At 40.7% G+C, this 26,062-nt stretch overlaps 2 protein-coding genes across 6 annotated transcripts in view; both read left to right on the forward strand.

Annotated features, from left to right (window-relative positions):
• DPY19L4 (dpy-19 like 4) overlaps positions 1–16,188 on the forward strand; it is a 28,199-nt gene extending 12,011 nt beyond the window's left edge. For 4 of the 5 annotated variants that reach the window (XM_042464016.1, XM_042464018.1, XM_042464017.1 and 1 more), the window contains 12 exons: positions 301–435; positions 1,691–1,822; positions 2,224–2,322; positions 3,335–3,408; positions 4,794–4,952; positions 6,338–6,457; positions 7,180–7,300; positions 7,695–7,751; positions 8,396–8,478; positions 10,225–10,357; positions 11,498–11,656; positions 11,780–16,188. In XM_042464016.1, the coding sequence (XP_042319950.1) occupies positions 301–435; positions 1,691–1,822; positions 2,224–2,322; positions 3,335–3,408; positions 4,794–4,952; positions 6,338–6,457; positions 7,180–7,300; positions 7,695–7,751; positions 8,396–8,478; positions 10,225–10,357; positions 11,498–11,656; positions 11,780–11,944 (1,437 nt within the window). In that variant the 3' untranslated portion in view covers positions 11,945–16,188. The remainder of the gene's footprint in view (positions 1–300; positions 436–1,690; positions 1,823–2,223; positions 2,323–3,334; positions 3,409–4,793; positions 4,953–6,337; positions 6,458–7,179; positions 7,301–7,694; positions 7,752–8,395; positions 8,479–10,224; positions 10,358–11,497; positions 11,657–11,779) is intronic. The other variant, XR_006103582.1, reaches the window with a different exon arrangement.
• A 4,612-nt stretch (positions 16,189–20,800) lies between these two features.
• Positions 20,801–26,062, forward strand: part of LOC121929147 (neural-cadherin-like) — a 73,351-nt gene continuing 68,089 nt past the window's right edge. Inside the window, 1 exon segment of the mRNA XM_042464457.1 lies at positions 20,801–21,830. Within this exon segment, the coding sequence (XP_042320391.1) occupies positions 20,801–21,830 (1,030 nt within the window).

The raw sequence follows: 26,062 nt of genomic DNA on the forward strand, positions 1-26,062 counted from the left end.
AATATAACAACAAAAATGCTTGGTTAAAATGAACTAAGTAAAACTATCATTAAGACTGCAGTGCTCTACATGCTTAACAAAACACTGATTGCAATACAAGTTCCTAAAATTGTGCTGTAAATATTTTCCCTTCTTGGTATATTAAGGCCTTATTCTTCTTGATACTCAGAGCCCAAGAGTTTTATCATAATAAAAATGAATTCAGAGTCACTCAAGAGTTTATGTTTAAAGATAAAATAGCATTAGAAAATTAAAGCAATTGTTTCTTTCTCCCTTATATTTTCTTCCCTTCCCCACCAGAGGTTTTGCTACCTGTTGGTCAGTGCTTCAACATACACTTTTATGATGATGTGGGAATACAGTCACTATCTCCTGTTTGTCCAAGCTATTTCTCTCTTCTTGCTAGATCTCCTAGGTCTTACGCAGTCTGAGAAGGTATTTTGATATTTGAAATATATTACCAGTAGTTGAATACTAATTAAATCAAGTTTTTTTTCTTGTTTCCTGAAAGCTTCATCTGATGGTTTTGGTTTGGGTACAGAATATTTAGGTAGTATATCTTGAGTTAGTGTGAGGTGATGCTCTCAGTATTGAATTAGGACTCTATGAGTCCTGGGCTTAGTTCCCTGGTTAGCAGTGGAAACCCACTGGATCTCTTCTGAATCAACCTTACAAAGAAACCTTATGAAAGGGTTGCCATAAGTTGGGAGTTTACTTGAAGATTCATAATGTCAACAACAGAAAATGCAATTGCAGAAATAATAAAGCCACCAAATCAAGACACTCACCTGTGGCAAGATATTTTTTGAAATAGATAGATATAGCTATATAGCAAGAATGAGATACAGAGAAGAAATAAGATTAGGAAAAGGAGAGGATTGGTAAAGTATAATGAACTGTGTGCAAAGGGATCTTGTAGCACCTTTGAAACTGAGAGAAAGAGGTTGGTAGCATAAACTTTCGTAGACTAAGGGCCTCAACAGACCGGCATAAAGAGCTAGCCATGGTGTAAAGTGGGGGCATGGCCTCCACATGCCGTCCAGACATTGGGAGGTGTTATGCTGTAGCTTTGGCACAGCGCTTACACGCGCTGTGCCGAAAAAGTAGTGATAAGCCACCATGGCTGGGGTGGCCTTTCCATGATGCAAAAAGGCCAGATCTGGCCGATCCAACAAGGAAAAGGGCGGCGTCCCACCACCCCTTAGGGGCTGTCTGTATAGCCCCTAAGTCTGTATGATCAGATGCATAGAGTGAAGTGCCTAGGGACCAGCATACCTGTCTGTCTCTAGACACTTCATTACATGCATCTGATCAAGTAGGATTAGTCCATGGAAAGCTTTGCAGTTAGTTTAAAGGTGCTACAAGATCCCTTTGCATACTGGTCCAGACTAACATGGCTCTATATTTGAATTCTGCTATAGCCAGCTACAGTGGCTCTGCTATAATGAATCTACTGTTAGATATAGAGAAGCAACATCAGAATTTTTTGTTGTTGTTTTGTTGTACTTTCCCCCCTCCTTCATTGTTTTGTTTTGGCTGAAATGTGATGTTTATTGTTTGTTATATCAGCTTAAAATGAAATAAAAAGAATTTTTAAAAACAGCAAATTTAATGAGAGAGGATAAATTATTTTTGCAGCTATGTTGCTTAAAATTTGAAGCATTAATTTTATTATTTCTACCCTCTGCAGGTACATGAAGTTTATAAAATTTACCTGTTTTCCCTTTTCCTGGGATACATGTTACAGTTTGAAAACCCAGCTTTATTAGTATCTCCACTGCTAAGTCTGGTTGCAGCTGCGCTGCTGGCAAAATATCTTCAGGTAAAAACAGTCAGATCATTTGGTAGTACTGCATGTTTTCTGTATTGCTGTTTCTCTGGAAAACAGGTGTGCTGTAATCAGGTCTTGTGCAGCCCCTGAAAACGATTTTTGAAGCCCTTGGTATCCCTTCCCGTTGGCTGAAAGACTGTGCTGCCAATAACTGGAGGTGGTGGCAGCACAGTAAAATGAACAGTCCTTCCCTTCCAGAAGGGCAAGAAACACTCTGCCCTGTCCATTTGCTAGGTTCTGTGGTACTGAAGGGCATTCTGGTGCCCTCCTTCTGGAGAACTGTATTTCTTCATCACACCTTTTGATAGATTCTGGTGGTCCAGTATGAGCCCTCCCACTCCTGGAAGTTGCCTGGCCATGCCATAAAAATTAATAGATCTTCTTCATTGCAGATGAATACAAAAAAGGGGACACTTCTATCAAGAATGCTGAAACTTGTTTACTTTTATTTGGTATTCACAGTGACGGTGACTTTGAACCTGGTAGTGAAGGTAAATCTCATTTAAATAAACATATTTAATCATGTACAGTAATGCAGTTGTTCTGCATTATTTGCAGTTCCTAAACTCCCATCATTGCTAGCAACATTTTCTACAGGACTGAGGAAAAGATTTGAATCAGAAGCAGAGAGGGAGGGAGGAAAAACTAAAAGAAGTAGAGGCACACATTTAAAGTTTGATTTTATTTTATTTTATTTTTATTTATTTTTTGGTTTGCTATAGCTCATAATGGAGCAATAATAGATTATAATAAAATCAAAAGTGGAATCTTTTGCTCTTCAGGTCCCAAGAATCCCTCAGCTATGGCCCTTGACTGAAGGATTCTGGGAGCTGAAGTCCAAAAAATAACTTTTCCATAAATACTGTATTATTGACAGCAGTTATGATCACAGATACATTTTTCATCTTGGTGGACTGTTTGAGATTTCCATTTTGTTGGATTTTATTTTAATGGACCTTTTATTACCAGTTGTTATTACTATACTACTTTGGTAGTTTTCAACACACTTTTTATAGCTAAAGGTATATCTTCCTCTGAAATCAGAAGAAGATTTGATAACCTTTTGTGCAGGGATCGAAGGAAGCTTTGCCCTCCCAGATGTTCCTGTGCTGCAACTCCCAGCAATCTCATCCAGTATGGCCAGTAGTTGGAGGACAGGAGATTTGTAGTCCAGTAAGATTTGGAAGACTATAAGATTCCCATCCCTGCAGTACAGGAATCCCTAAATGGTAGCACTGTTAGATAACTGATATCCTCTTGAGAAAATGTACAGAGCTTGGGAAATTGATTTTTGGAAGCTACAACTTCCAGAATCCTCAACCAGCATGGTGACTGAAAGTTGATCTGAAAGAAAGTTCAGAAAGTTGTAGTCCCAAAAAGTTAATTTTCCCAGGTTTTGAAAATGAGATGTGATTACTGAAGTACACATGCAGGATGCAGATTTGATTTCATACAATTTCACTGAGATAGTTACCTGACAATTTCGTTTTCATTTTTTTCCAGACATTTATTTCCCATAAAGAACATGAACATTTAATGAAAGTTCTTGAAGTAAAATTGGGTTTAAACACAACTAAGTAAGTTTGAAAGGATGACTTTGCAAAATGCAAGTAGTTGTAATGATCATTACAGGAGCACACTGGTTCTGCTTGAGAATCTTACCTAGTGACAGCTGTCTTATGCAGACTTTGTATACTGGGGACTGAGAAAAAATTTATCACGACTTGAGCAGTGTCTTTGTAAGAGGTGAGTCTTTGTATAGAGCTAGTCTATGGGCTTTGATTCTGCAAAAACATGGAAAAGTTGCAGAATGATTTAATAGAAGCCCTATTTCTTAAGAAACTGTTCTTTTCGAAAAACGTCTCTAGTTTTTACTAAATTACTAAAAGCCAGAAGAACTTCTGACTAATGATGCTAAGACTTTAGTGCCTTTAACCATGATGATCAGGAACAAAATAAAGTTATGCCAAATACCAGATGATAAATTGTGTAAAATTGTTTAATTTGTATTGTTTGAGCAATTTGCATGATCCACCATTTTTGGTGGCAGATTTGTTAAAATGGTGTACAGTATTTTAAAAGCCAAATCCACATATTTCTGCTTATAAAACAGGGCTGGGGGGAAATGAGGTGTGATTAAAGTCAAGGGAAAGGCCAAGACAAGGCTGGAGGACTTGTTGGACCTCCAGATGTTACTGTACTCAAATTCCTGTCAGTCTCAGATAGCCTGGCTGATAGTGAGAGCTGTAGATACATCTGGATTGACACCAAGTTCCTCATTCCCCAGCTAAGAGATGGGTAAGGCCAGTAGACTGACTAGTTAAAAATGAGGGACATTATCTAAGGAAAGGAGAAGTTTGCAAGTGAAGCAGATGAAGAAAAGCCTGAGAGGAAATAGAATGGGAGATTGTGTGAGAAAGCCACCAGGCTAATCATGCCTAGACTCTCAGTTGACAATGAAGAGAAGTCCAGCAGAAGGCTTTATTTCCTAGGCTGGGTATTCCAGTGGAGGCCCTCTAACATGGGAAATGACCAGAGCTGTGAAAAATTACTTTTTTGGACTATAATTCCCAGAATAACCCCACAGAGGGACTAACCAGACCACTGAGAAGGTGCTTTCACCTGTCTTGACTGATGGGCATGAGATGGTGGTGGGACTGAAATCACCCTCCACTGAAGATCTTAAAACTCTTGCTGGCTTATATAAGGAGATATGTCCTTTAGACTAGAACCTTTTGGCTGAAAATTCTAAGTACTTCTTCTTAAACGACAGGATTCCATAGGATGCTGCCATGGTATGGTAGTTAGCATGGAATCATTGCCCTCCAGTTGTGTAGTGTGAAAGGCCCTGTGTGTGTGTGTGTGTGAGAGAGAGAGAGAGAGAGAGAGAATAATGAGGGGGAGCTGTTCTGACCAGCTGAGTTCATGGTTACCCTGTTTGTTTTCTTTTGGGTGTTCATAGGAACTTCACAGTAAATTGGTTCCTCTGCCAAGAATCCCTTCAGACGCCATCCCAAGATTTTTTCCTGCGGCTCACTCAATCTTCCCTCTTGCCTTTCTACATTTTAGTGCTAATTATTTGCCTGGTCTCTCTTGGTCAAGCCATCTTTAAGAGAATTAGGTAAGTTGACTTCTATCCATTCTAAGGCTTTTGTTCTCCCACTGGTCTGGGTGAGGAATATGTGTCTCTCCAGATGCTTTAGGTCTGAAGCTCCCATTAGCCCTAGCTAGCATAAACAATGGTGAAGGATAGTGAGAGCTGCAATCCAGCAAAAGGCTGCACACTCCCTATGCCTGCATTCTATGTCAGTTTCTGGATATAATTGATCAGCCTTCACTGGTAAACACCAGTTGCAGTGCAAGGGATTTCTAGGCTGGAAAAACTATTTGTGTGGCGGTGTAAACAATGTCACTTCACCTTCCAGATGATGTGAGTGAATGACATGAATGTGAGTTCATATGAATGCCCAGTGAGTTTTACCTGCCCACTTCCAAAATGATATGGAAGGATTATGTAAACCAGGGGTGGAAAAACTGTGGCCTGTCGCCATATATAGCTCCACAGCAGTCAACATTGTTGTTGTTTTTTAATTAAATTTTCTATAAGAGAAATGGGGGAGCGTTTCTGCCATGTTCTTTTGCCTCTGGGTTATTGTAGTCCCAGGAGAGGCCATATTCCTTTTTTTACTAAAATGGCCAAGAGGATTCAAAAAGGCGGAACAAATGCCTGCCGCTGCTGCCACCCCCATGCTCTAGAAAGAGTCTGAGGGCATTTTAAGGATTTTTTTTTCTCTGAGGGATATGGAGGTGGGTACAGCTCTCCAACGTTTCTTTGGGGGCTAAGGTGACCTGTGACAAGCCATTCACATTTGGTGTAAATTCTGCTATAACATTTATTTATTTATAGGGTGAAGAAATAAGTAGTTACACATAACTAATTTCTTGAAATTACTGTAATTATCTTTCCCCAAAGTAATGTATAACTATGTTACATTATGCATTATAACTTAGTGAGTGGTAATCTCACCCTTTTCTCTATGTAACATCAAAAACTTAATTTTACAGTTGGGGGGGCTGTATTAAATTATGGAGGAGGACTGTTACATGGTTCAAGCATTCTTTTGTTGCTGTCCCTTGTGCTCTGTGGTGGATGTTGAAGGAATACCAAAAGTACATAGCGTCAGGGTGTATTTTATAGTTCAGGCCAGTGGCTTTTAGCACTGAGATTTTAAAATAGTAACTGCTCTAGTTATTTTGTTTAATGGGAAAGTTTAAGTTACATTTACTAGTTGCAGTGATGGCAATAACTAAAGACTTGCCTGTGGTTGCAGTGGTGAGATCTTGAAATTAACTAATTACTTTTAAAAAGCAGCTTTCTACGCTTAGTGTTCCTTATTTTGTTGTAACATTAATGTTCAGCTCCAACATCTGTCCAGGCTCTGTCAGGCAGATTCTGTGAACTAGAGAAGTAACCCCTGCACTCTTTTTCCCCTCCAAATGTCAAAGTGGCAAGCCTGTAAGTGAAACGACTGCACTTGGGGGTGGGAGGATTGGAGAAAGACCAGAAGTAGCATACCATGTCCTTCACACCATTTCCCTGGGCTTGCTGGCCATGATGATGGAAGGGTGAGTTTGCAAGATGATTTATTTATTTATTTATTTATTTATTTATTTATTTATGGTATTAATACCCCGCCCTTCAGCCCTAAATGTACATGTTTGTTTTCCATGAAAATAGCAAGGCATTGCTCTGGAGTTTCTAAAAGCTGCTTAAAGAACATAATGTGGAGTTTTCTATTCTTTCTGGGAGTGGGAGTAGTTACTGTATATACTGTATATATATATATATATATATATACACATTTGAGGGCAGGATTTTCAGACACACTTCCTTGGTCCAAAATTTGCAGCTAAAATCGCAGGAATAAATCTGTTTGGTCACTAGATGATCCTGTGTGGAAGTGGCTTTCAGAGGAAATGCTGGTGGTGGTTTCATAACTTGTCTTATAGTGCTATCAGATTTGTATAAATGGCTTTATACAGAAGCTTGGGTGGTGGTGAGGTGGGATGTGCCTCATCTATGGGAAATATGTTTGCAGTGGCTCCTGTTTTACATTATAAATGTGCAACAGGATATAACTGCTCTAAAGCGCAGAAGTATTTTGCTGAAGGCAGAAGAAAATCTATTGATTTCCTTTCTTTTGTTATTTGGTGTATTTTGGGTTACAGAATTCAATCAAAGACAGTCACTGAGAGGTAACTGTAGGATTGGGTTGCTTTTTTAATCCTCTCCATAATAGCATCTACGGTGTCTGATCTGTTTTTGAATTTGTTGGGTGGTTTTCTAGATTGAAGTACGTATGGACTCCCTACGTTTGCATGATTGCAGCATTTGGAGTCTGCTCTCCAGAGCTCTGGATGACCCTTTTCAAGTGGCTCCGACTAAAGACTGTACACCCCATCTTTCTGGTGAGTTTTCTTCCCAGCTCCTCAGTGATGAGCCCATTGGAAAAACAGAAAAAGAAAATTGAGAACAAGTCAGATCAAGAGCTTACTCCCATAATTAGTCCAAAGTAGAATAGAACCATTGCATAACTTGATGGTTACCTATTTGTCAACACACCATTCAACGACTGGTTGTGCCACCTGTGATATTCATAGAATCATAGAGTTGAAAGAGACCACAAGGGCCATCCAGTCCAACCCCCTGCCATGCAGGAAATCACAATCAATGAATAGTAGCCCTAAAAGTAATTTTCCTAGTTTTACCAAACTGTGTGCTGTAGCAATATGAAAGCATCCAAGTTTATACATGCCAGAACCAACGTGAAATTGATATTCTTCTATCCATTCAATATTCCAGGCTCTCATCCTGAGTATGGCAGTCCCAACAATCATTGGCTTCAGTTTGTGGAAAGAGGTAACAATATAATAGTACTACTAATGATGTTTAGACTTATTGCCCTGTTCGAGTATTAGAAGATGAAATCCTAATTGTAAAAGGAGATAATAGATTATTGTGGTAGTTCACAATATATTACATATTCCAGTCTTTTGGGGGCAGAATTTTCAGACACACTTCCTTGGCTCAAAATCTACAGCTAAAATTGTAATAATTAAACTGTTTGGCCACTAGGTAGCACTCTATGTCTAAAACACAGGTCTAGTCACTTCATGTAAAAAGCCTGATGGTGAGAAACTTTTTAAGACTGTCTGACTGTCTGGATTTGTCTATCTATCTATCTATCTATCTATCTATCTATCTATCTATCTATCTATCTATCTATCTATCCATCCTATCAATCAAGTTTCATACATTATTTATGAACTGGTAATAATTTTCCATTGCAGTGAAAGGAGTATATTTACTATTAAAATGAATTACAAATATTAAATGGATTCTGCAATAAAAGGCATCCTGCTATGTGACAAGTTAGCAAAGGGAACAATTTATGGTGTGGTTTGCAGTAAAGCTGGAAGAGTGTCCCTAGTTTGCTTTCCTATATTATTTAAAGTTCTGTAATTTGTCTTCCCACAGTTCATAGCCTTGGTGCTTCCTTTTAGTTTTTTCCTAGGATAATGGCAGAACTTTCAGAACTGCAAGAATTTTATGATCCTGATACAGTAGGACTCATGACCTGGATCAAGTAAGTGATCCCATTCTCTACATTTTTTGTGTTTCCTCCCTGCTGGTGAACATTTTTTGGAAATTAAACTGTGATAAAATAGATTTTATTTAGTGTGAATCACCATACAAAGAGGGAAGTAGCTAGAGATTCCAAGGGACATCATCCAGCTTCCTGCCAGTGAAAGAATTCACTGCTAAATCACTCTTGAGAGATGGCTGTTGGTTTAAAAAATTGTGTTTAAAAACCTCTGATGAAGGAAAGTCCATCACCTTCAGAGGTAGTTCATTCCACTGTCAAACAGCTTTTACCATCAAGATGTTCTTGCTAATGCTTCATTGTAATCATCCTTTATGTTATTTGAATACATAGTTTCAAGACATATCAAGGGATGTAGGTATGGAAGGGTGGACAAAATTAGGGTATTTCCCTCCAAGAGGAATTCTGCCCTTTCCGTGAAATCTTCTTTCAGATTTCAAATTTATAGCATTGTAAAGTATGTAACATTGAAAATCATTCATACTTAGAACTCCTTATATTTACTGTCTTTGCAATCTCTTGGTAACTTTGCCTGTCCCTTTTCTTTGGCTGCGTAGACTGCATTTCTAAATGCTCAGCTGAAGTAATGCAACACTAGAAATTTGGGGAATGAAAGAGAGTTTTGTTGTGGGGGAAGGATTCTTATTTGGGAGTAACATGCTACCGTAGTTTACTGTTTTATTTGTTTTGGTTTGTTTTTGTCTGTAATAATGTGTATGTGTTAATGTTGTTTAATTAGTTGGTTTTAATTAAATTGATTTAATAATTTTTTAAGGGGGGAGGGAATTTTGATCTACAATGTATTGTATTTTATTGCTGTTAGCCGCCCCGATTGACCCAAGGGGCGGGATATAAATAACTATTAGTATTATTATTATATTATTATTATTTAACAGTGCCCTCATTATGCCCCTCCCTACACAACTGCAACCCTGGGTACTATCTCTGAAGCAGCAATAAACAAGCTTGCTCCATTTCCTACATGATAGCCCTCCAGCTAATTAAAGATGGCTATGATCTCAGTCTTCTTTTCTTCAGGCTAAATTTATCCAGCTCCCTCAATTGTTCCTCACAGGCCTTAGTTTGTAGTTCTGTAAACAGGAACTTCACATCTTCATATTTGCTCATTTAACATGTGAGGAAAGCAACAATGGAGAGGGCTTGGGCTGGGGATGGATATTCTCCTTTTTTGTGTGTTGATCAGACTTGGTAAGTGGCATATAAATACAGCTATACTCAATGCACTAAATTATATTCCACGAGATTGTTTGTGTGTTTGTCTGAACAAGCAATGTTGCTTGTGTTTCTAAAGGAAAGATGGGACATATAGAAACTTGCATGTCCTGACTCTGCATATCCTCATGTCCCTGGTTACATGATAGATTGGGGTTGACTGCTGTGACACTTGTGGTTTTTATTCCCTTGAAATTTAGTCAGCATAACCAGTGATTTGGGGTTATGGGAACTGTATTACAAAAGCATTTGGAAGCAACACAGATGACATAGATCTTCACACATTGGAAGAGGGCTCTCCTCATGGACATAATGTTTGGCCCATATGCAGACCTCTACACTCACAAGATCTGTGAGATATATGGCAATGCTGAGAGTGGCAGCAGGGAACATTTGTGCATCTCTCCTACCATGTGGTTTAAGATTTCATTAAAGAAATTCCATAGCCTGATGCCTGAAGATACTGTTATTGAGCTTTTTGTTTCATTTTTGTAGAAGACAGGCTCCTATTGCTGCTGTGTTTGCTGGCAGTCCCCAACTAATGGGTGTGATCAAACTGTGTACTGGCTGGATGGTGACAAATCTGCCGCTGTATAATGATGAGGACTTGCAAAAGAGGAATGAAAATGTAAGTCTTCTCCATCTCTTTATCACCTGTAAAGTGTTTCTAACATCTGGAGAAAAACATTTGCTGTGTTTATCTCAAGAGAATTGCTGCTCTTACTGACTTGCACATAGGGAACTGAAGCTAAAATGCACTCAGATATTTTAAAACATGATTCAGAGATACATATACTTTCAGATAGTCTGGAGGAAGCCAACTTTATCTATATTTCATTGACACTGGTAGAAATTGAAATCAGAGCAGTGTCTAGTGATAGTTCTTGCAAATGTGCTATGGCATGGAACAGCATTTCTCTGTCTGTTTTTTAAAGCAGAGATAAGGAACCTTTGGCCCTCCAGATATGTTGAACTTCTCCCAGAAGTCCTAGTCAACAGAATCAATGATAATTGATTGTAGAGTTGTAGTCTAAAAATACTAGGAACACCATTGTGCCTTTTAAGCTATCATATCTTGACCAAAGAGTTCTTAGGACTACTTAAATGCCATATTTCATTTCCTTCCAATCTTGGTGTGAATGGCCAAAGTGATCTCCTTTTGATTAGCCCCTTTCTAGCTTCATCTCCAACTCCCAAATATGAGAATTTCCTGTCTGTTAGTGAGATGTGGATTGGCCCAACATTTGATTGGGGAGTCAAGTTAGGTAGTTATCTCTGCCCCTATTCTCACCTAGCTAGATGTAATAAATGTGAAATATATTGTTTATTCATTTGTCATACAGGAACTTGTCCATTGCATGTATTCTCTGCCCAAAGCTTGTGCAAAGCTCCTGAGTTGTGGACATTGTGCCTCAGAGGATTTAGCAATGCATTTCCAACCATTCTTACTCATTGTCAACTGAGTAGTAGAATTTTGAGGGTTTAGAACAGGCTTTGGTAATTTTGTGGCTCTCCAGATATTGTTGAACTGAACTCTCATCAGCCCTGCCCAACATAAGAAGTAGTTAGGAATGCTGGGAACTGCAGTTCAGCAACATCTGGGAGGCCACTCTGGTATTCACACTGATTTAGATACTTGTGTGTGTGGAATATATGCAAAGTATTGTTTAAAAATCTTTGCATTAACCCTGCTGAATATTTTGCAAAGGACTGTAGTGTATTAATTGTATTATTTTAACTTTGGATTGCATATCTTTAAATATGGCAGATTTTTCAGATCTATTCCAAAAGATCTGCTGATGACATTTATAAGATACTCACATCATACAAAGCCACCTATCTGGTTATAGAGGACTCAATTTGCAATGAAGTGGGACCTGTGAGAGGATGCCGAGTCAAAGACTTATTGGACATTGCCAATGGCCATGTAAGTAGAATCATAGAATCTTAAGAGTTGGAAGGGGCTGCAAGGGTTTAGAGAGTGCAATATATATTTGGGGTTCCTTCCCTGCCCCCAGGTTAAAATATTATTTTTCCTGCTTTCTTCCAGGTGTATTATGAAGAAAGTGATGGCTATGGCTACTCAAAATATGGACGGTTTTGCCAGGAGATCAAAATGAACTATTCTCCCTATGTGAACTACTTCACTCGTGTGTACTGGAACAGGTCCTACTATGTATACAAAATTAACACTGTAATATCCTTTCAGTCCTGAGAAGTCATGGAGATGACATCTTTAAAGACTGCATTTTTGCAGTCATAAATACAGTGAGGTTATTTACAAACTATTCTTTTTTTTATTGTATAAATATATTACCCAGAAGCGGACACACATGCACAAACATTATTGAATACATGCAAGAAACTCCTTACTTACCACTACCCACTGGAAAATTGAAGACTGGTGTCAGAGTGGCCAGGGAGAAGAATATGCTCCAGGAAGACGATAATGAAGATATGAGAGTCTTCCATGTTTCTAAATACCTCTTCCCAGTATTTTTGGTTTAAATCATCTTGTTTTATAACATGCATTGATTCCCCCCCCCAATTCTGTTTTATAGCAATTACTGACTTTAGTTAGATTTATTTACTTTAAAAAATACAAGAAGGTTAATATTTGAATTTATTGAGAATAACCCTCAAGCTATGCACATTTATTGATGGAGGAGGGATAATATGTTGCTTCTTTGGCTCTGGGCTCTCTACAAGTTTGTGAACTGCATGGAAATTGAAAAAGCAGTGGATCTCCCTTGGGATCAGGAGGCTGCTGAAGATGAATAGGGTTAAGGAAGTTATCCCAGAGCTTGGAAAAGGAACATTTTGGATTGCAGGTCCCAGAATTCCCCAGCCAGATTGGCCATGCTCTCTGGGAGACTCTCTAGTCCCAAAAAGTAACTTTCATGCTTGGGTTATCCCTTGGCTGAGATTTAGACTTCTTAATTAAGGCTGCTGGCCATGTTCTGCCTTCTAGTCAAGGCACTGCCAGAGCTGTCATTGATTTTTAATGGCAGACAACTGTATTCTGTAATTGGCCAATAAATAAATAGATTATATCCTAAAAAGTTAACACAGATAATAGGTTGTATGCCTTTGTTTTATGTATTGAAAAATAACTACTCCAAACAGGTGTTGATGTGCATATGGATGATTTTTTTAAAAATGTGTCTCTTGTGTGTTAGGCAGACACTTCCATGTTCTTATAGAGATGTCCTAGTTGGATTTCAGTTCCTTGACAAGAAAAGCCCAGAATCATAAATACAAGGAAGCTTAGCATAACAGTTTTGCAGAATTCAGCTATTTCACAGGACTATGTGCCTCCTTTAGCCTGACTAAGAAGTGCATAGTTTTTCCCCCTTAGTTATAGACAGACCTGAGAAAGTTTCTTGTTTTGGACCATGACTCCCAGAATCTCCCAGCCAGCTTGGCTAGTGGCTGATGGCTGTGAATTATTAAACTGTGAGGTGAACAATTAATCAACTAGTGACTGTACACTCCCTTTACACACGTCTTTTTAGAAAATGCTGAAAGAGAATAGCATTTACTTACTGTACATCTGAATCAGGCTTCTGTCTAAGGCTATTTAAAATCTAGCAAAAAAGAAAAAAAAAGAATTTAGCCATTATTTACTGTTAAACCAGGATGGTTTCAGTGTTAATTTATGAACTGTGGCTTGTTTGAGCCTACCTAACCATATGTTGGTTACCTGCATATCAAAAGGGAAAGAAAGTAAAAAACAAGTATATGTACATAGCTTATTAAGACAGGATTCTTGGCCATTTTATAGCAATTGCTATAAATTCCAGCTGTGCTGGAATTTAAAAGTCACAGACTGAAAACCAAGCTGATAACAGCTTTTAATTTTTTGTGTGAGGTTTTTTCCCCCTGGAATACATTTGTATGTTACATTTTTATGGTTGGTAGTTCTCATCTTTTATTGTTTTTGGTAATCTGTTCTGTGCATTGCTTGTTTTTCTGCTATTTTATTTTTAGTTTTTTTGGTATGAGCTTGATCCATGGTTTTGGGAGAAAAATTGACTAGTTTTATTTAAGTGTAGTTGTGTAAACATTCCCTGAGTGTCTGCTGGGAGGTATTTTGTCTAAGACTTCAACTGAAATTCATTTGCTCATTTTACTATTTATAGTATAAACACTTATGAATAATGATGCAGTGTCAGAAAATGTACAAAGCATGCATATATTTCATACACTTCATGTGAGGCTATTTTTTCATAAGTTAATTTTACACCTGCCATATGCAAGTCAAAACAAATTGGGAGTAAAATTATGAAAATGAACTAACGCTTGCAAATATCTGATTAGAGGCTAAATGCAGAGTTGATCATGCTTAGATCAGCCCCACTGAAATCAATCAGATGTAAATTAGTCATGGGTAATTTCCATAATGTATGAACAGAACATGAAATATAGTGAGCCCTTGGTATCTGCTGAGATTTGGCTGTAGCACCTGCTGCCGACACCAACATTTGTGGATACTTAAGAACCATTATATACACTGGCATAGTAAAATAGTGCCCTGTATTTAAAATGGCAAAGTTAAGGTTTGCTTTTGGGATTTTTTATTTTAAACATATTTACATGCATGGTTGAATCCATGGATGTGGATCCATGGGTAGGAAGGGGCTGACTGTAGTTGCTTCTCCAGGTTGCAACTTTTGTTGAATCCCCCAGCCAGCATAGGTCATCCTGGCTAAGGGATTCTGGTAGCTGCAATCTGGAGAAGTAACTGTTCCAGGCACTGAGTATGACTGACTTTGGAATTGATCTGTTTATTTAGTTGAAATTAAAATTCTGCCTGCCTCCCATAGGGGAATCATCTTTAAAAAGTACATCGAATTTTAATCATAATGTGTTTGTGATTTGTGGAAGGAAAAATTGGATGCTGAGTGATTGGATGTAAACCCAACTTTTATAATAGATATAGCCTATATGCAGTCATTTCGGAAGTGTTGAAAAGTGTGAGGCTTTGTTTTAATCCTACAGACATTCATACTCTGTACAAATGCATTTATGCCTTACAGAAATATTTCTGTAGCTGCAAATTTTAACAAATGAACTTATCTCAAACTGTTGCAAGGGAAACTAACTTTTCTGTAATATTTTATATTGCTAGAAATGTACCTGGTTTAACTTTTTTTCTTTTCTTTTCTCTCTTTTTTAGAATAGGGCTCTACTACTCCTATGCCCTCTTTCACTGTTTTGTGCCATCTCCTCTGATTTCCATCAAAGTTTCTAAGCTCCACTAAAATGAACACAAGTTGTACAGTACCATCATTGTCACTGGCAGACTTGGTCCACATAGATGTGCAGACATAGATGTGTATGTGCAGACCCACCCATCAGTGATGGGTTAAAGCTCATCTCTTATTAGGCCATAGATAACCATTGTTATCTATTGTCTGTTGAGGTGGATTTAAATAGAATGTCATGAATAGAAGCTGGGAAGCATTTCATGCCATGCGGCTTCTAATGTCCATGAATTCCATTAATCTCTCGCTTCTCAGCTGGCTGAATTGCCTTTGCATCTTCCAACCTAGTAGCGCCACTCAAGGTGTGGTCAGATTTCAGTTTCTGAAATGGGCTCCTTTTAAGTATTACTCCAGTGCTAAGTATGTAAGAGTATTGAGTAAGGGGTCCCCCCTCCAGATGTTGGGTCACAACTCTTACCAGAGTAATCAACACTGAGTGACAAAGACAGCTGCACTTTTTCAGCATCTGGATGATCTCATGATGCTCCACCCATGATTTAGAGAGATTCATAAATGTTCATGTGTTAATAAGTATAATGCAAGAGTATTCCACACAGATAAAGACAAACAATCTCGTAACATGATCTTTTGACAGTATCTTAATTTGAGCTATGGTCCAAAAACATGGCCCTGATCTGAATACTGAAGTTGCTTGCTGTTATCCCAGTGACCACTCTTAGAGAAAACTCCAAAGGCTTTTGAATTTTAGATGCCAGAAAACTGTAAAAATGATCTTAAAAATACTGTAAAAGAAATTTGAAGAGGTCAAAATATGGAAAAAAAATGCATCCAAAGTCTCCCAGCCCGCATGGGCTATGTTAGGGAGTTCTAGGAAATATAGTTCAAATAACTGGGCTTTTTTTTACATTGGGGAGAGGGGTAGAAGAGCAACACTTTTGACAAATGATTGTTAGAATTCCAGATCTCATGTTGGTTATTGGATGGGAAGTCTTGATTTGTATTTGTATTTTACTTATTTGAAAATAAAGCAGTTTTCTGAAGACTGGAGGTAATGAGATTTGGAAACCTTGCCCAAAGTAGCTGTTTGTCACACATACCTGCTTTGGGTTTCATGCAAGAAAAAAGAACTGTAGTTCTTAAAGGAAAGAGTCCAACCTGTTACTGTAATGTTGAAATCCAATTGGAAAAATGTGCCTTGTAAATGTTTATTAAAGAAGCAAATACAACCCTTTGCACTCCTTGCAATTGTTTTTGTATGTTGAAATCCATAGTTGAATGGGTTAATTCTTGTCTCTTGTTTTAATAAGGTTAAATACCTGTTTTCCTCCTCTATAAAAGCAACTATCAATAGTATAACAACCTACTCGCAAACATATTGTGCACCTCTGATCTAAATGATGACCATTATTGGATGGTAGAAGGTAGCTGTGAAATATCATGGGGTCTTACTGGATAATGTTTAGGTTTTCTCAGGAACTATGATTTACTTGCCATATTATAATGTTGGAAGAGACCTCAGGAATACCCAAAGCACCCCCAACAGATGGTCATCCACCACACTCCGATTTTTTAAGGGCAGAAGCACCTTTGTGAAGAAATGTGGCAAACAATTACTATGGTTAAATTCCAAAATCTATATTGTGATAATACCCTGGCTAGGTAAAAAGGCACAAAGGACATGCTTTGGAAAGCCTAAGATCTCTACATGAGGCAAGATGGATCAGAGGTTATAAAAATCAGACAGATGGAAATGGGGTTACATAGTCTGCTTTATGTCTTGTGATTATGTAATGATCTCCTTTGTGCCCCACCAGTGGAAACAATACATTGTGTGGGGACATGGGGGAAGGCCTTCTCACCTAAGGCACCCCAGCACTGGATGCCTTCCCCTAAAATGCCCTGGCTTCATTCTCACCTTGTGTAAAAACATAGTATTTAAACCTTAGGGACCTAAATAATTTATTTACATGGGGTGGAGTGTTATCAGTATGCTGATGACACCCAGATATATTTCTCCATGTCTCGGTCTACAGCTTTGACTTCAGATGGCGGCTCTCCTCTCAATGAATGCCTTAAAGCAGTAATCAACTAGATGAGGGAAAACAGATTGAAACTGAATCCAGACAAAACAGAGGTGCTTACAGTAGGGGCCCCTAACCCAGGTATTGTGGTATAACCTCCAGTCCTAGGTGCGGTCACACTCTCCTCAAAGGACTGTGTTTGCAGTCTGCAGGTCCTCCTAGACCTGTCACTCCAGATGACAAATCAGGTAAATGTGATGGTCAGGAGCGCCTGTTAGCAGCTTCGGCTGATACGCCAGCTGCACCCTTTTCTGGAAGTGAGGGACCTAGAAACTGGTACACGCGCTGGTAACCTCACAACTCAATTTCTGCAATGCACTCTACATGGGACTACCCTTGTGCTTAGTTCGGAAACTTCAGTTAGTACAGAACATGGCAGCCAAGGTTGGTTTCTGACAAAGCCAGAAGCGATCACATAACACCTGTTTTAAAATTGTTCCAATGGCTGCCCGTTAGTTTCCAGGCACAGTACAAGGTGTTGGTTATGACCTTTAAAGCCCTAAATGGCTTGGGTCCAAGCTATCTTCAGGATCGCCTTCTTCCGTATAATCCTCCCTGTACACTCAATTTATTGCAGCCTATGAAAACCACCCAGAGGACCTTTTCGACAATTGCTCCCAGATTATGGAAAGGGCTGCTGAAGGAAATCCATCACATTACCATCTTAAACAGCTTTCAAAAAGCTGTTAAGACTGATGTCTTCTGGCCACCAAAATCAGAACCCATTACCCCTTTGAATCAGCTATATCCATTGTAAGAACTATTTTTCTTGTTTTAAATTGTGAATTGTTTAATTGTTATTTTAGAGGGGGGATTCTGGGATATGGGATTGTACTGCTTTAACTTGTAAACTGCCCAGTTGTCTTGGACAGAGAGGCAGGATATAAATAAAATAATAATAATAATTATTATTATTATTATTATTATTATTATTATTATTATTATTATTTCCAAAATATACATGCACATGATTTTTTAATATTTCAGCATGTTAAATTGTTCAGTATGCTTTTTGTCTGTTTAGATTGTTGTTGTTGTTAACTGCCCTTGAGTCAACCTTCACTCATGGCGACCCAGTGGATGAGACATCTCCAAGTCCCTCTATCCTCAACTGCTCTGCTCAGATCCTACAGTTTCGAACCCATGACCTCCCTGATTGAGTCTAACCATTTGGCATGAATTCTTCCTCTCTTTCTACTACCTTCTAGCATTATTGTCTTTTCTAGTGAGTCATACCTTCTCAGGATGTGGTCAAAGTACAACAACTTCAATTTAGTCATCTTGGCTTCCAAGGGGAGTTCAGGCTTGATCTGTTCTAGGATCCATTTGTGTGTCTTTTTGGCTGTCCATGGTGTCCTCAGCACTCTCTGGACAAATTTTTACAAGTAAACACAACAAAAATGATACAACATAAGTCAGAAACAAATTGAAGACACAATGTTATGTTAAAGCAGAAATCTTCAAATGTGGGCTGGGAGGTGGGCTGTGGCTTTCTCGATGTTGAACTCCAGTCAGTCCTAACTAGAAGTGCCAGGTACACCTGGAAATGTAGCTTAACAACATCTCAAAGGGCCACGGGTTTCTCATCTCACTTCTAATGCTCACATCCATGAAGTATCCCATCCAGACAATTCAGGTCAGCAAATACAATAAAGTCAAATAGTAAGCCTATGAGTCATATTCCCTCAGGGATACAGTTAATGAACTAGTGCCACCCCCAAATTAGAAATAATGTGTCTGGCTCTCACTGCCTTGCCTTAGTATTTGCCAATAACTGATTTAAGTCAACAGAAGCCAGCATGGCATAGAGGTTTGAGCACTGAATTATGACTTTGGAGACCACGGTTTGATTCCCAGCTTGGCCATGGAAACCCACTGGGTGACCTTGGGGACGTCACACTCTCTCAGCCTCAGGGGAAGGCAACCACAAACCTTCCCAAGAAAACCCCATGGTCGCCTTAGGGTCACCATAAGTCGGAAACGACTTGAAGGCACACAGCAATACCACCAAATGCATCAGATGCATTCAAATGCATCTGAGGAAGTAGATTTAAGCCTAAGAAAGCTAATTTCTTTCAGTGAGTCTCAAAGGTGCTACAAGATCTCTCTACAGACTGAAGTGTGTCCATAGGAGGGTGACCAAAATGCTACAGAGTCTGGAAACCATGCCTTATGAGGAGAGACTGAGGTCCAAAACAGATTGCAGAAATAATCCAGTTTGAGACCACTGTAACTGCCTTGGCCCAATGCTGGGGAATTCTGGGAATCATACTTTTGTGAAACATTTAGCCTGCTCTTTCAGTGAACTTTGGTGCCAAATGAAATACAACTCCCAGGATTCCCTCGTACTGAGCCAGGACAGTTAAAAGTTAAAATTAACATTTTAATTTTGCTAGTTGTTTTATGTCAGGACTATTAGCATTACAGTCCTCCCTCCGAATTTGCGGGGGATCCTTGCGGACACACCCTCAGTGAATTTGGAAATTCGCGTATATCCAAACCTCATAGCTTTGAATGGTCGCGTGAATAATCTTAAATCCATGTAACATTAGTACAGAAAGGCATTACTAAAAGGAAATATAAAATGAACCGCGAGAGAAGTTGAAAGGAATGAAGTTGGAGGGAAGAGGTGAAAGATAATAGAAGGAAATGGAAAGGATGATGGAGGAACAGAGGAAGAAAGAGAAAGGAGAAAGGGAGAAAAGGAGAAAAGGAAAGGGGAATGGGAACAGAAAAGAAGACGAAAGAAGAAGGAGGATAATAAAATCATAGAATCATAGAGTTGGAAGAGACCACTAGGGCCATCCAGTCCAACTCCATTCTGCCAGGCAGGAAATCCAAATCAAAACATCCCCGACAGATGGCCATCCAGCCTCTGCTTAAAGACCTCCAAGGAAGGAGACTCCACTACACTCCGAGGGAGTTTGTTCCACTGTCGAACAGCCCTTACTGTCAGGAAGTTCCTCCTAATGTTGAGGTGGAATCTCTTTTCCTGGAGTTTGCATCCATTGTTCCAGGTCCTGTTCTCTGGGGCAGCAGAAAACAAGTTTGCTCCCTCCTGGAAGGATTGAAGAAAGCAAAATGAAAAGGAATAAATTTAGAAGTAAAGTGGTTAAGTGATTGCATATGTATGCTATATTTCATGTGTAATCCGTTTTTGACTGTATGGCTGTAGGATTACCACTCGCGCAAAGAAGTACCCGCTCCCACTGTTATTTTAAAAGGTTTTATACTGTTTTAATTTGTAGTTTTATTTATTTTAATTGAGGAGGGAGGAGGGGGTTGAGGGGATATTTTGATAACTTGTTTATATAAATTGCATTTGATTTCTTTTGTTACCCACTTTGATCCTCTGGAAGAGGTGGGGTACAAATTATTATTATTATTATTATTATTATTATTATTATTATTATTATTTCATTTAAATAATAAAATCTTTTCATATAACCGTTCTTCCCCGAAAATAAAACATCATCATCATCATCATCATCATTATTATATAGTGTTACTAAGGATTCCATAGGATGTGAATCAATGGAGCGGAGGGGGGGTGACACAATGAGTTACAGCACAGGGTGACCCCAACCCTAGAGACGCAATTGTCCCAAACCTTGGCCACGCCCCTCCCCCTGATTGGTGCGCTGGTCCAAAAGGGGGCGTGGCGTCTGTAGCATCCTGTCCCCTGCGTCCCACGTGGCGCCAGAGTGGCTTTGGCAGCCGGAGCCGTCGGAGGTGCTCTGGTCCTTGGCTGAGAGGAGGAGGATGCCTGCGGCGCTGGGGCTGCGCTCCTTCCTGGTCCTGCTGCTGTGTCTCTTGGACCCCTCCTGGAGCCGCTTCCCCCGCTGGCTCTGCTTCGAGGGCCAGGTCCCAGAGAACAGCCCTCCAGGGAGCCGGGTCCAGGGCCTCCGCATCCCTTTGGGCCGCCTGCTCCTCCTCTTCTCCCCGGGGCAGCCTCCGGGAGGGGAGTGGGCCTTGGAGGGCGAGGGCTCCTCCAGCTTCTCCCTCCAGCGCTGGCCGTCGGGGGGGCTGCTCTGGCTCCGCACCACCGAGCCTTTGGACCGGGAGGCGAGGCCCAAGTACAGCCTGGCTTTGAAAGGCCTTGGTCCTCGAGGGGCTCTGCTCCGGGTGCGGGTCCTGGACCGCAACGACCACCGCCCTCGGTTCCTGGCCTCGGGGGCTCTCGGCTGGGAAGTGGAGGAGCTGGCCCCGCTGGGCTCCGAGGTGGGTCGGCTGCGGGCCCTGGACGGGGACGAAGGGGCCAACGCTCGGCTCACCTACCGGGGCTCTGGAGCCTCGACGGGGCGGGCGCTGTTCGTGGTGCCCCGCAGCGGGCAGGTCTTGGCGGTGGGCTCCTTGCTGGGCCTCCGACGGCTCTCCCTCTGCGTCTGGGCCCAGGACCACGGACGGCCCCGGCCCCTCCGCAGCCAAGAGCGGCGCCTCGAGGTCGAGGTCAAGCCCAGCAGCAGCAGCAGCAGCAGCCAAGGAAGGCGGGGAGCAGGAAGGGGGCCATCGCCGCCCCGACGGACCCGGTCCCTGCTGCCCCCGACGGCGCCCTCCGCCAGCCCCATCGGCCCCCTCTACAAGGTCCGCATCCCCGTCGGGGCGCCCCCCGGGGAGGCCTTCTTCACCGTCCCCGAGGAGGGCGAGGGAGGCAGCTGGTTCGAGCTGGCCACCCCCAGCGCCTTCCCCGTCCAGCTGGACAGGGCCACCGGGCGCCTCTCCCTGGCCAGGCCCTTGGAGAGAGGAGGACGGGCCCAGGTCGGGGTCAAGGTCCACCGGAGCCACGGAGAAGGTGAGCAGCAGGAGCCCCCCCCCCCCCCCGAAGGGAGGGAGGGAGGGAGGGAGGACTCACCGGGAAGCAGGAGCTGCCCTCGAGGGCAGGGCCTTCAATGGGAATCATGGGGGAATACTTGCCCAGAGGGATAGAATTCAAAGACAGAGCCACGTGGAGTAAGTCTGTAGCAAGAGATCTGGGAGAGAGGTCTTGGAGTACCTTTGAGACTCACTGAAAGAAAGAAGTTGCCATCAGGAGCTTTCCTAGACCTCAGGCTACTTCCTAATACAGCTGAGGAAGTAGACGGAAGTCTAGGAAAGCTCACACTGCCAACCTCTTTCTTTCAGTTACAGTACTCTCAAAGGTACCACAAGATCTCTCTTTAGGCCCATAGGGGAACCTAGGAGATGTTTCCAACGTTTCCCTATAAGCAATTATTCCCCAATGTATCCCTAGGGGCAGGTAATTCCCAATGTTTCCTCATGCTTAAGAAACACTTGGTTGTGCATCCTATTAGTCTTGGTCAACAATATACAGATTTACAACAGGGATAAAGTGATGGTCTACAAGATCTCTCCACATACTGAGCCTGCAGACTGACACGGCAATATCTCTTAATTCTATCCCTATGGGCAAGTATTCCCCAATGTATCTCTATGGGCAAGTATTCTGCCATGTTTCCCCATGGGCAAGTATGGTTTCCCTATGAGCAAGTCCCAGCGGGTTTCCATGGACAAGCTGGGATTCAAAGCCTGTTCTCCGGAGTCATAGTCCAACACTCAGACCGGTCCATCACACTGGATCTCCTTGATCTGCTCAGGGACCCATTTGTTTGACTTTTTGCTGTCCAAGGTATCCTCCGCTCTCTTCTCCAGCACCACATCTCAAATGAGTTGCTTTTCTTCTTAGCCACTTTTTCCCCTGTCCATCTCTCACATGGTGATGAGGAATACAATGTCTTGGGTGATTCTCATTTTAGCGCTCAGTTGTATATCTTAACACTTTAGGACCTTGTCTAGTTCCTTCATAGCTGCAGCCGCCATAAGTTGGAAATGACTTGAAGGCGCACAGCAACAAACAAGACTGCCATTGGTGAGTTTGGCTCCGCATAGGTAATTTATGGAACTCACTGCCACAGGTTACTGAAGTAGCTTTGGGTGGAGGGAATTGAGAGACAGTATGATGTAGTGGTTTGAATGTTAGCACACTGGGAGACCATCCACACCACAGAAATAATCCAGTTTTGCACCACTTTGACTGCCATGGCTCCAGATCTTTGCAGTTCCCAGAATTCCCTAGCATGGAGCCATGGCAGTCAAAGTGGTGCCAAACTGGATTATCAAAACATGGGAGAGAGCTATCTTTCATCAGTAAAATGGCAAGAAGGGAAAAGTTAACAATAAGCAAGTCCTCATCTTTCTTTCCAGTTCTCTGCTCAGGACTGTAGCAGGAGAGCTGCTTTTGGTTTTGTTTTAAGTTAAGGCAGCTTTATGCAATTGTCAGTCTCATGTAGAATGTGGGGAAACATCTTTTTTTGGACCACAGATCACAGAATTCTCCCAGGATAAGCTACTTAGGAAAAGTTACAGGGGAGGTCACTGGCTATGCTCTTTAAAACATAATTTTTTCCTGTCTTAGGTTCCAGGTAACAGAGGTCTGTGATTTTCTTCCATCTTACATTTATTGGATGGCAGCTTGCAGTTGTCCCTCCTTATGGTGGTCCATTCCATGAAATGCTTTTTTCTAGACTGGACCTAAGAACAAGTTTCTTGCAACCTAATAGGTTCCAGGCAGGCAATCTGAATTTCATGTTTGCACTTTCCATGAACAGACAAAAACTAAATGCTGAAACCAGCATCCTGAGAACCATGGCTAATGATTCTGTTTCTTTGGGAAAGATAAAGGTTTCTTCATTCAAAAAATTAATGTATTCAGGTTGGTGACTCAAACCTAACTGAAGTAAAGGGCTTCAGTGGAAGAGAGGTTGCTGTATTTTTCACTAGTGTGTTTGTTGAAAGTGGCATTTAATTTTGTTGTGTTTTATCATTATTTGTTTAACTGTTTCGATATTGCAACTTTTATTTGTAATATATTAAAAATCTCATTGTAAACTGCCTTGAGCCTCAGTTTTGGGTGGAAGGTGTTGTTTGAAATATTTACCTATATTACCTTCCAGGGCCCCAAGGCAACATGCAACCCTTGAAAACATGACTTGAAATATTAAAAGTTAATATAATGAACAATGTAATTGGAATCCAGACTTTGTTGTTGTGTGCTTTCAAGTTTTTTCCAACTTATTGTGACCCTAAGCCAAACCTGCCAAGGGATTTTGTAGGCAAGATGTGCTTACAAAGGGTTTGCCTTTGCCTTCTTCTGAGGCTGAGAGAGTGTGACTTGCCCAAGGTCACCCAGAAAGTTTCCCTGGCTGAGTCGGGATTTGAACCCTGTTCTGCAGATTCATAGTCCAGCACTCAAATGGCTACATCACACTGGTTCATACCACTGGTTATTTAAAAGTAGGTTTTTAAACACACACACACACACACAGTTAAGTTTCCCCAGTTCTCATGACTGAGGCCATATGAAATAATTGCCTTAGCCACCTACCTATTTTAACTTTTTAAGTATAATTTTAACTAATTTTAATATTGTCAATACATTAATCCAATTTTAGTGTTAACTTTTCTGTATGTTTTTAACTCTAAAAATAAATATAGTAGTAGTAGTAGTAGTAATTATACCAGAAGCTCAATAAAATCAATATAAAAGCAAGTTCTTAGTTAAAAGTGATCAAACATTGAACATAATGGAGACTGCAGTCAGGAACAGAAGAGGCCTAGGAATGGGAAGGGCAGCTATGAAAGAACTAGACAAGATCACAAAGAGCAAAGATGTACAATTGAATCATCCAAGCCATTGTATTCCCCATCACCCTGTAGGGATGTGAGAGATGAACAGTGAAGAAAGCAGATAAGAGGGAAATCAGTGCATTTGAAATCTTTCTGGAAGCCAAGATGACAAAATCGATGCTGTCATACTTTGACCACATCTTTAGCTGGCATGAATCATTAGATAAGTCAATATTGCTAGGAAAGGTAGAAGGCAATAGAAAGACAGAGATACCAGACATCAGACGGACAGATGCAACCAGGGAGGTCATGGACCTGAATGTACAGGACCAAAGCAGAGCAGTGGAGGATTGGGGGGGGGGGGCTTGGAGCTGTCTCATTCACAGGGTCATCCTGGGTTGGGGATGATTAAAGGGCTGTTAAAAACAACAAAGACCCCAAGACTTTCGTAATGGAACTTGGAAGTATATTATTATTATTATTAACCTTTATTTATGAAGTGCTGTAAATTTACACAGCGCTGTACATACAATCTTTTTAATTAGACGGTTCCCTGCCCTCGGGCTAACAATCTAAAAAGACATGACACAGAAGGAGAAGGGAGTGGTGACGGGAAAGGGTAAGAGGTCCAGCAGTGCCTCTCTACCTCTGAGGCCTGGACCAAGGCAGATGGACTGGAGGGAGGGCTTGGCTTCAAAATGGAAGGTTAATCTTCATCCAGGGAAAATACATACTCTCAAGTAGGATAATACATATACAGTACATAGCAATACAGGAATGGGAAATGTCTCAGATACTGAAGACCTGTGGGATTGTAGGTAAATGGATTTTCTATTACCTATGACCAGGTAGAATTGCAGTAGAATGGGTTTCTAGAAAAAGCCCATTCCCCATATCTTCAGACCCAAAAGAATGCCAGACCTGCTTGCTTTCCTATGATTTCTACACATGTCCAAATTTAAGCTATTTTTTAAACTCACAATTCAGCTCTTGAGAAATGTTGTATCCTGATGTTTCTCTGGTATATTTACATTCCTAACCAGGCACTCAGTAGGGGCTCAAAACTATTAGTTGTTAAATACCACACCTACATAGATTTCTAAGTATTTTAATTGCACACTGCTGGACTCAGAGGTTAGTAGCCCAATGGCCTGTTACTTTTGAAAGTAATTAAGCAAGTTGTTACAGTATTGACAAAGGAACACAGTTCTGTTATGCTAAGAAGACTTTAAAAGTAACTGTTACATTATATGTTACATTGCTTTTTTCTCTTTTTTGTGGTTTCTTTTTTGTTCCCTCACTTTTTTGGGGGAGTAGGAAATCAGAATGATCCAGGAAAGCATTTTAACTCTTCCAAAGTAAAGGCCAGTGGCAAGTATATTAAAGATTAATGATGTTACC

This window comes from Sceloporus undulatus, chromosome 4 (genome assembly GCF_019175285.1).
Source record: "Sceloporus undulatus isolate JIND9_A2432 ecotype Alabama chromosome 4, SceUnd_v1.1, whole genome shotgun sequence".
NCBI classification, from domain to species: domain Eukaryota; kingdom Metazoa; phylum Chordata; class Lepidosauria; order Squamata; family Phrynosomatidae; genus Sceloporus; species Sceloporus undulatus.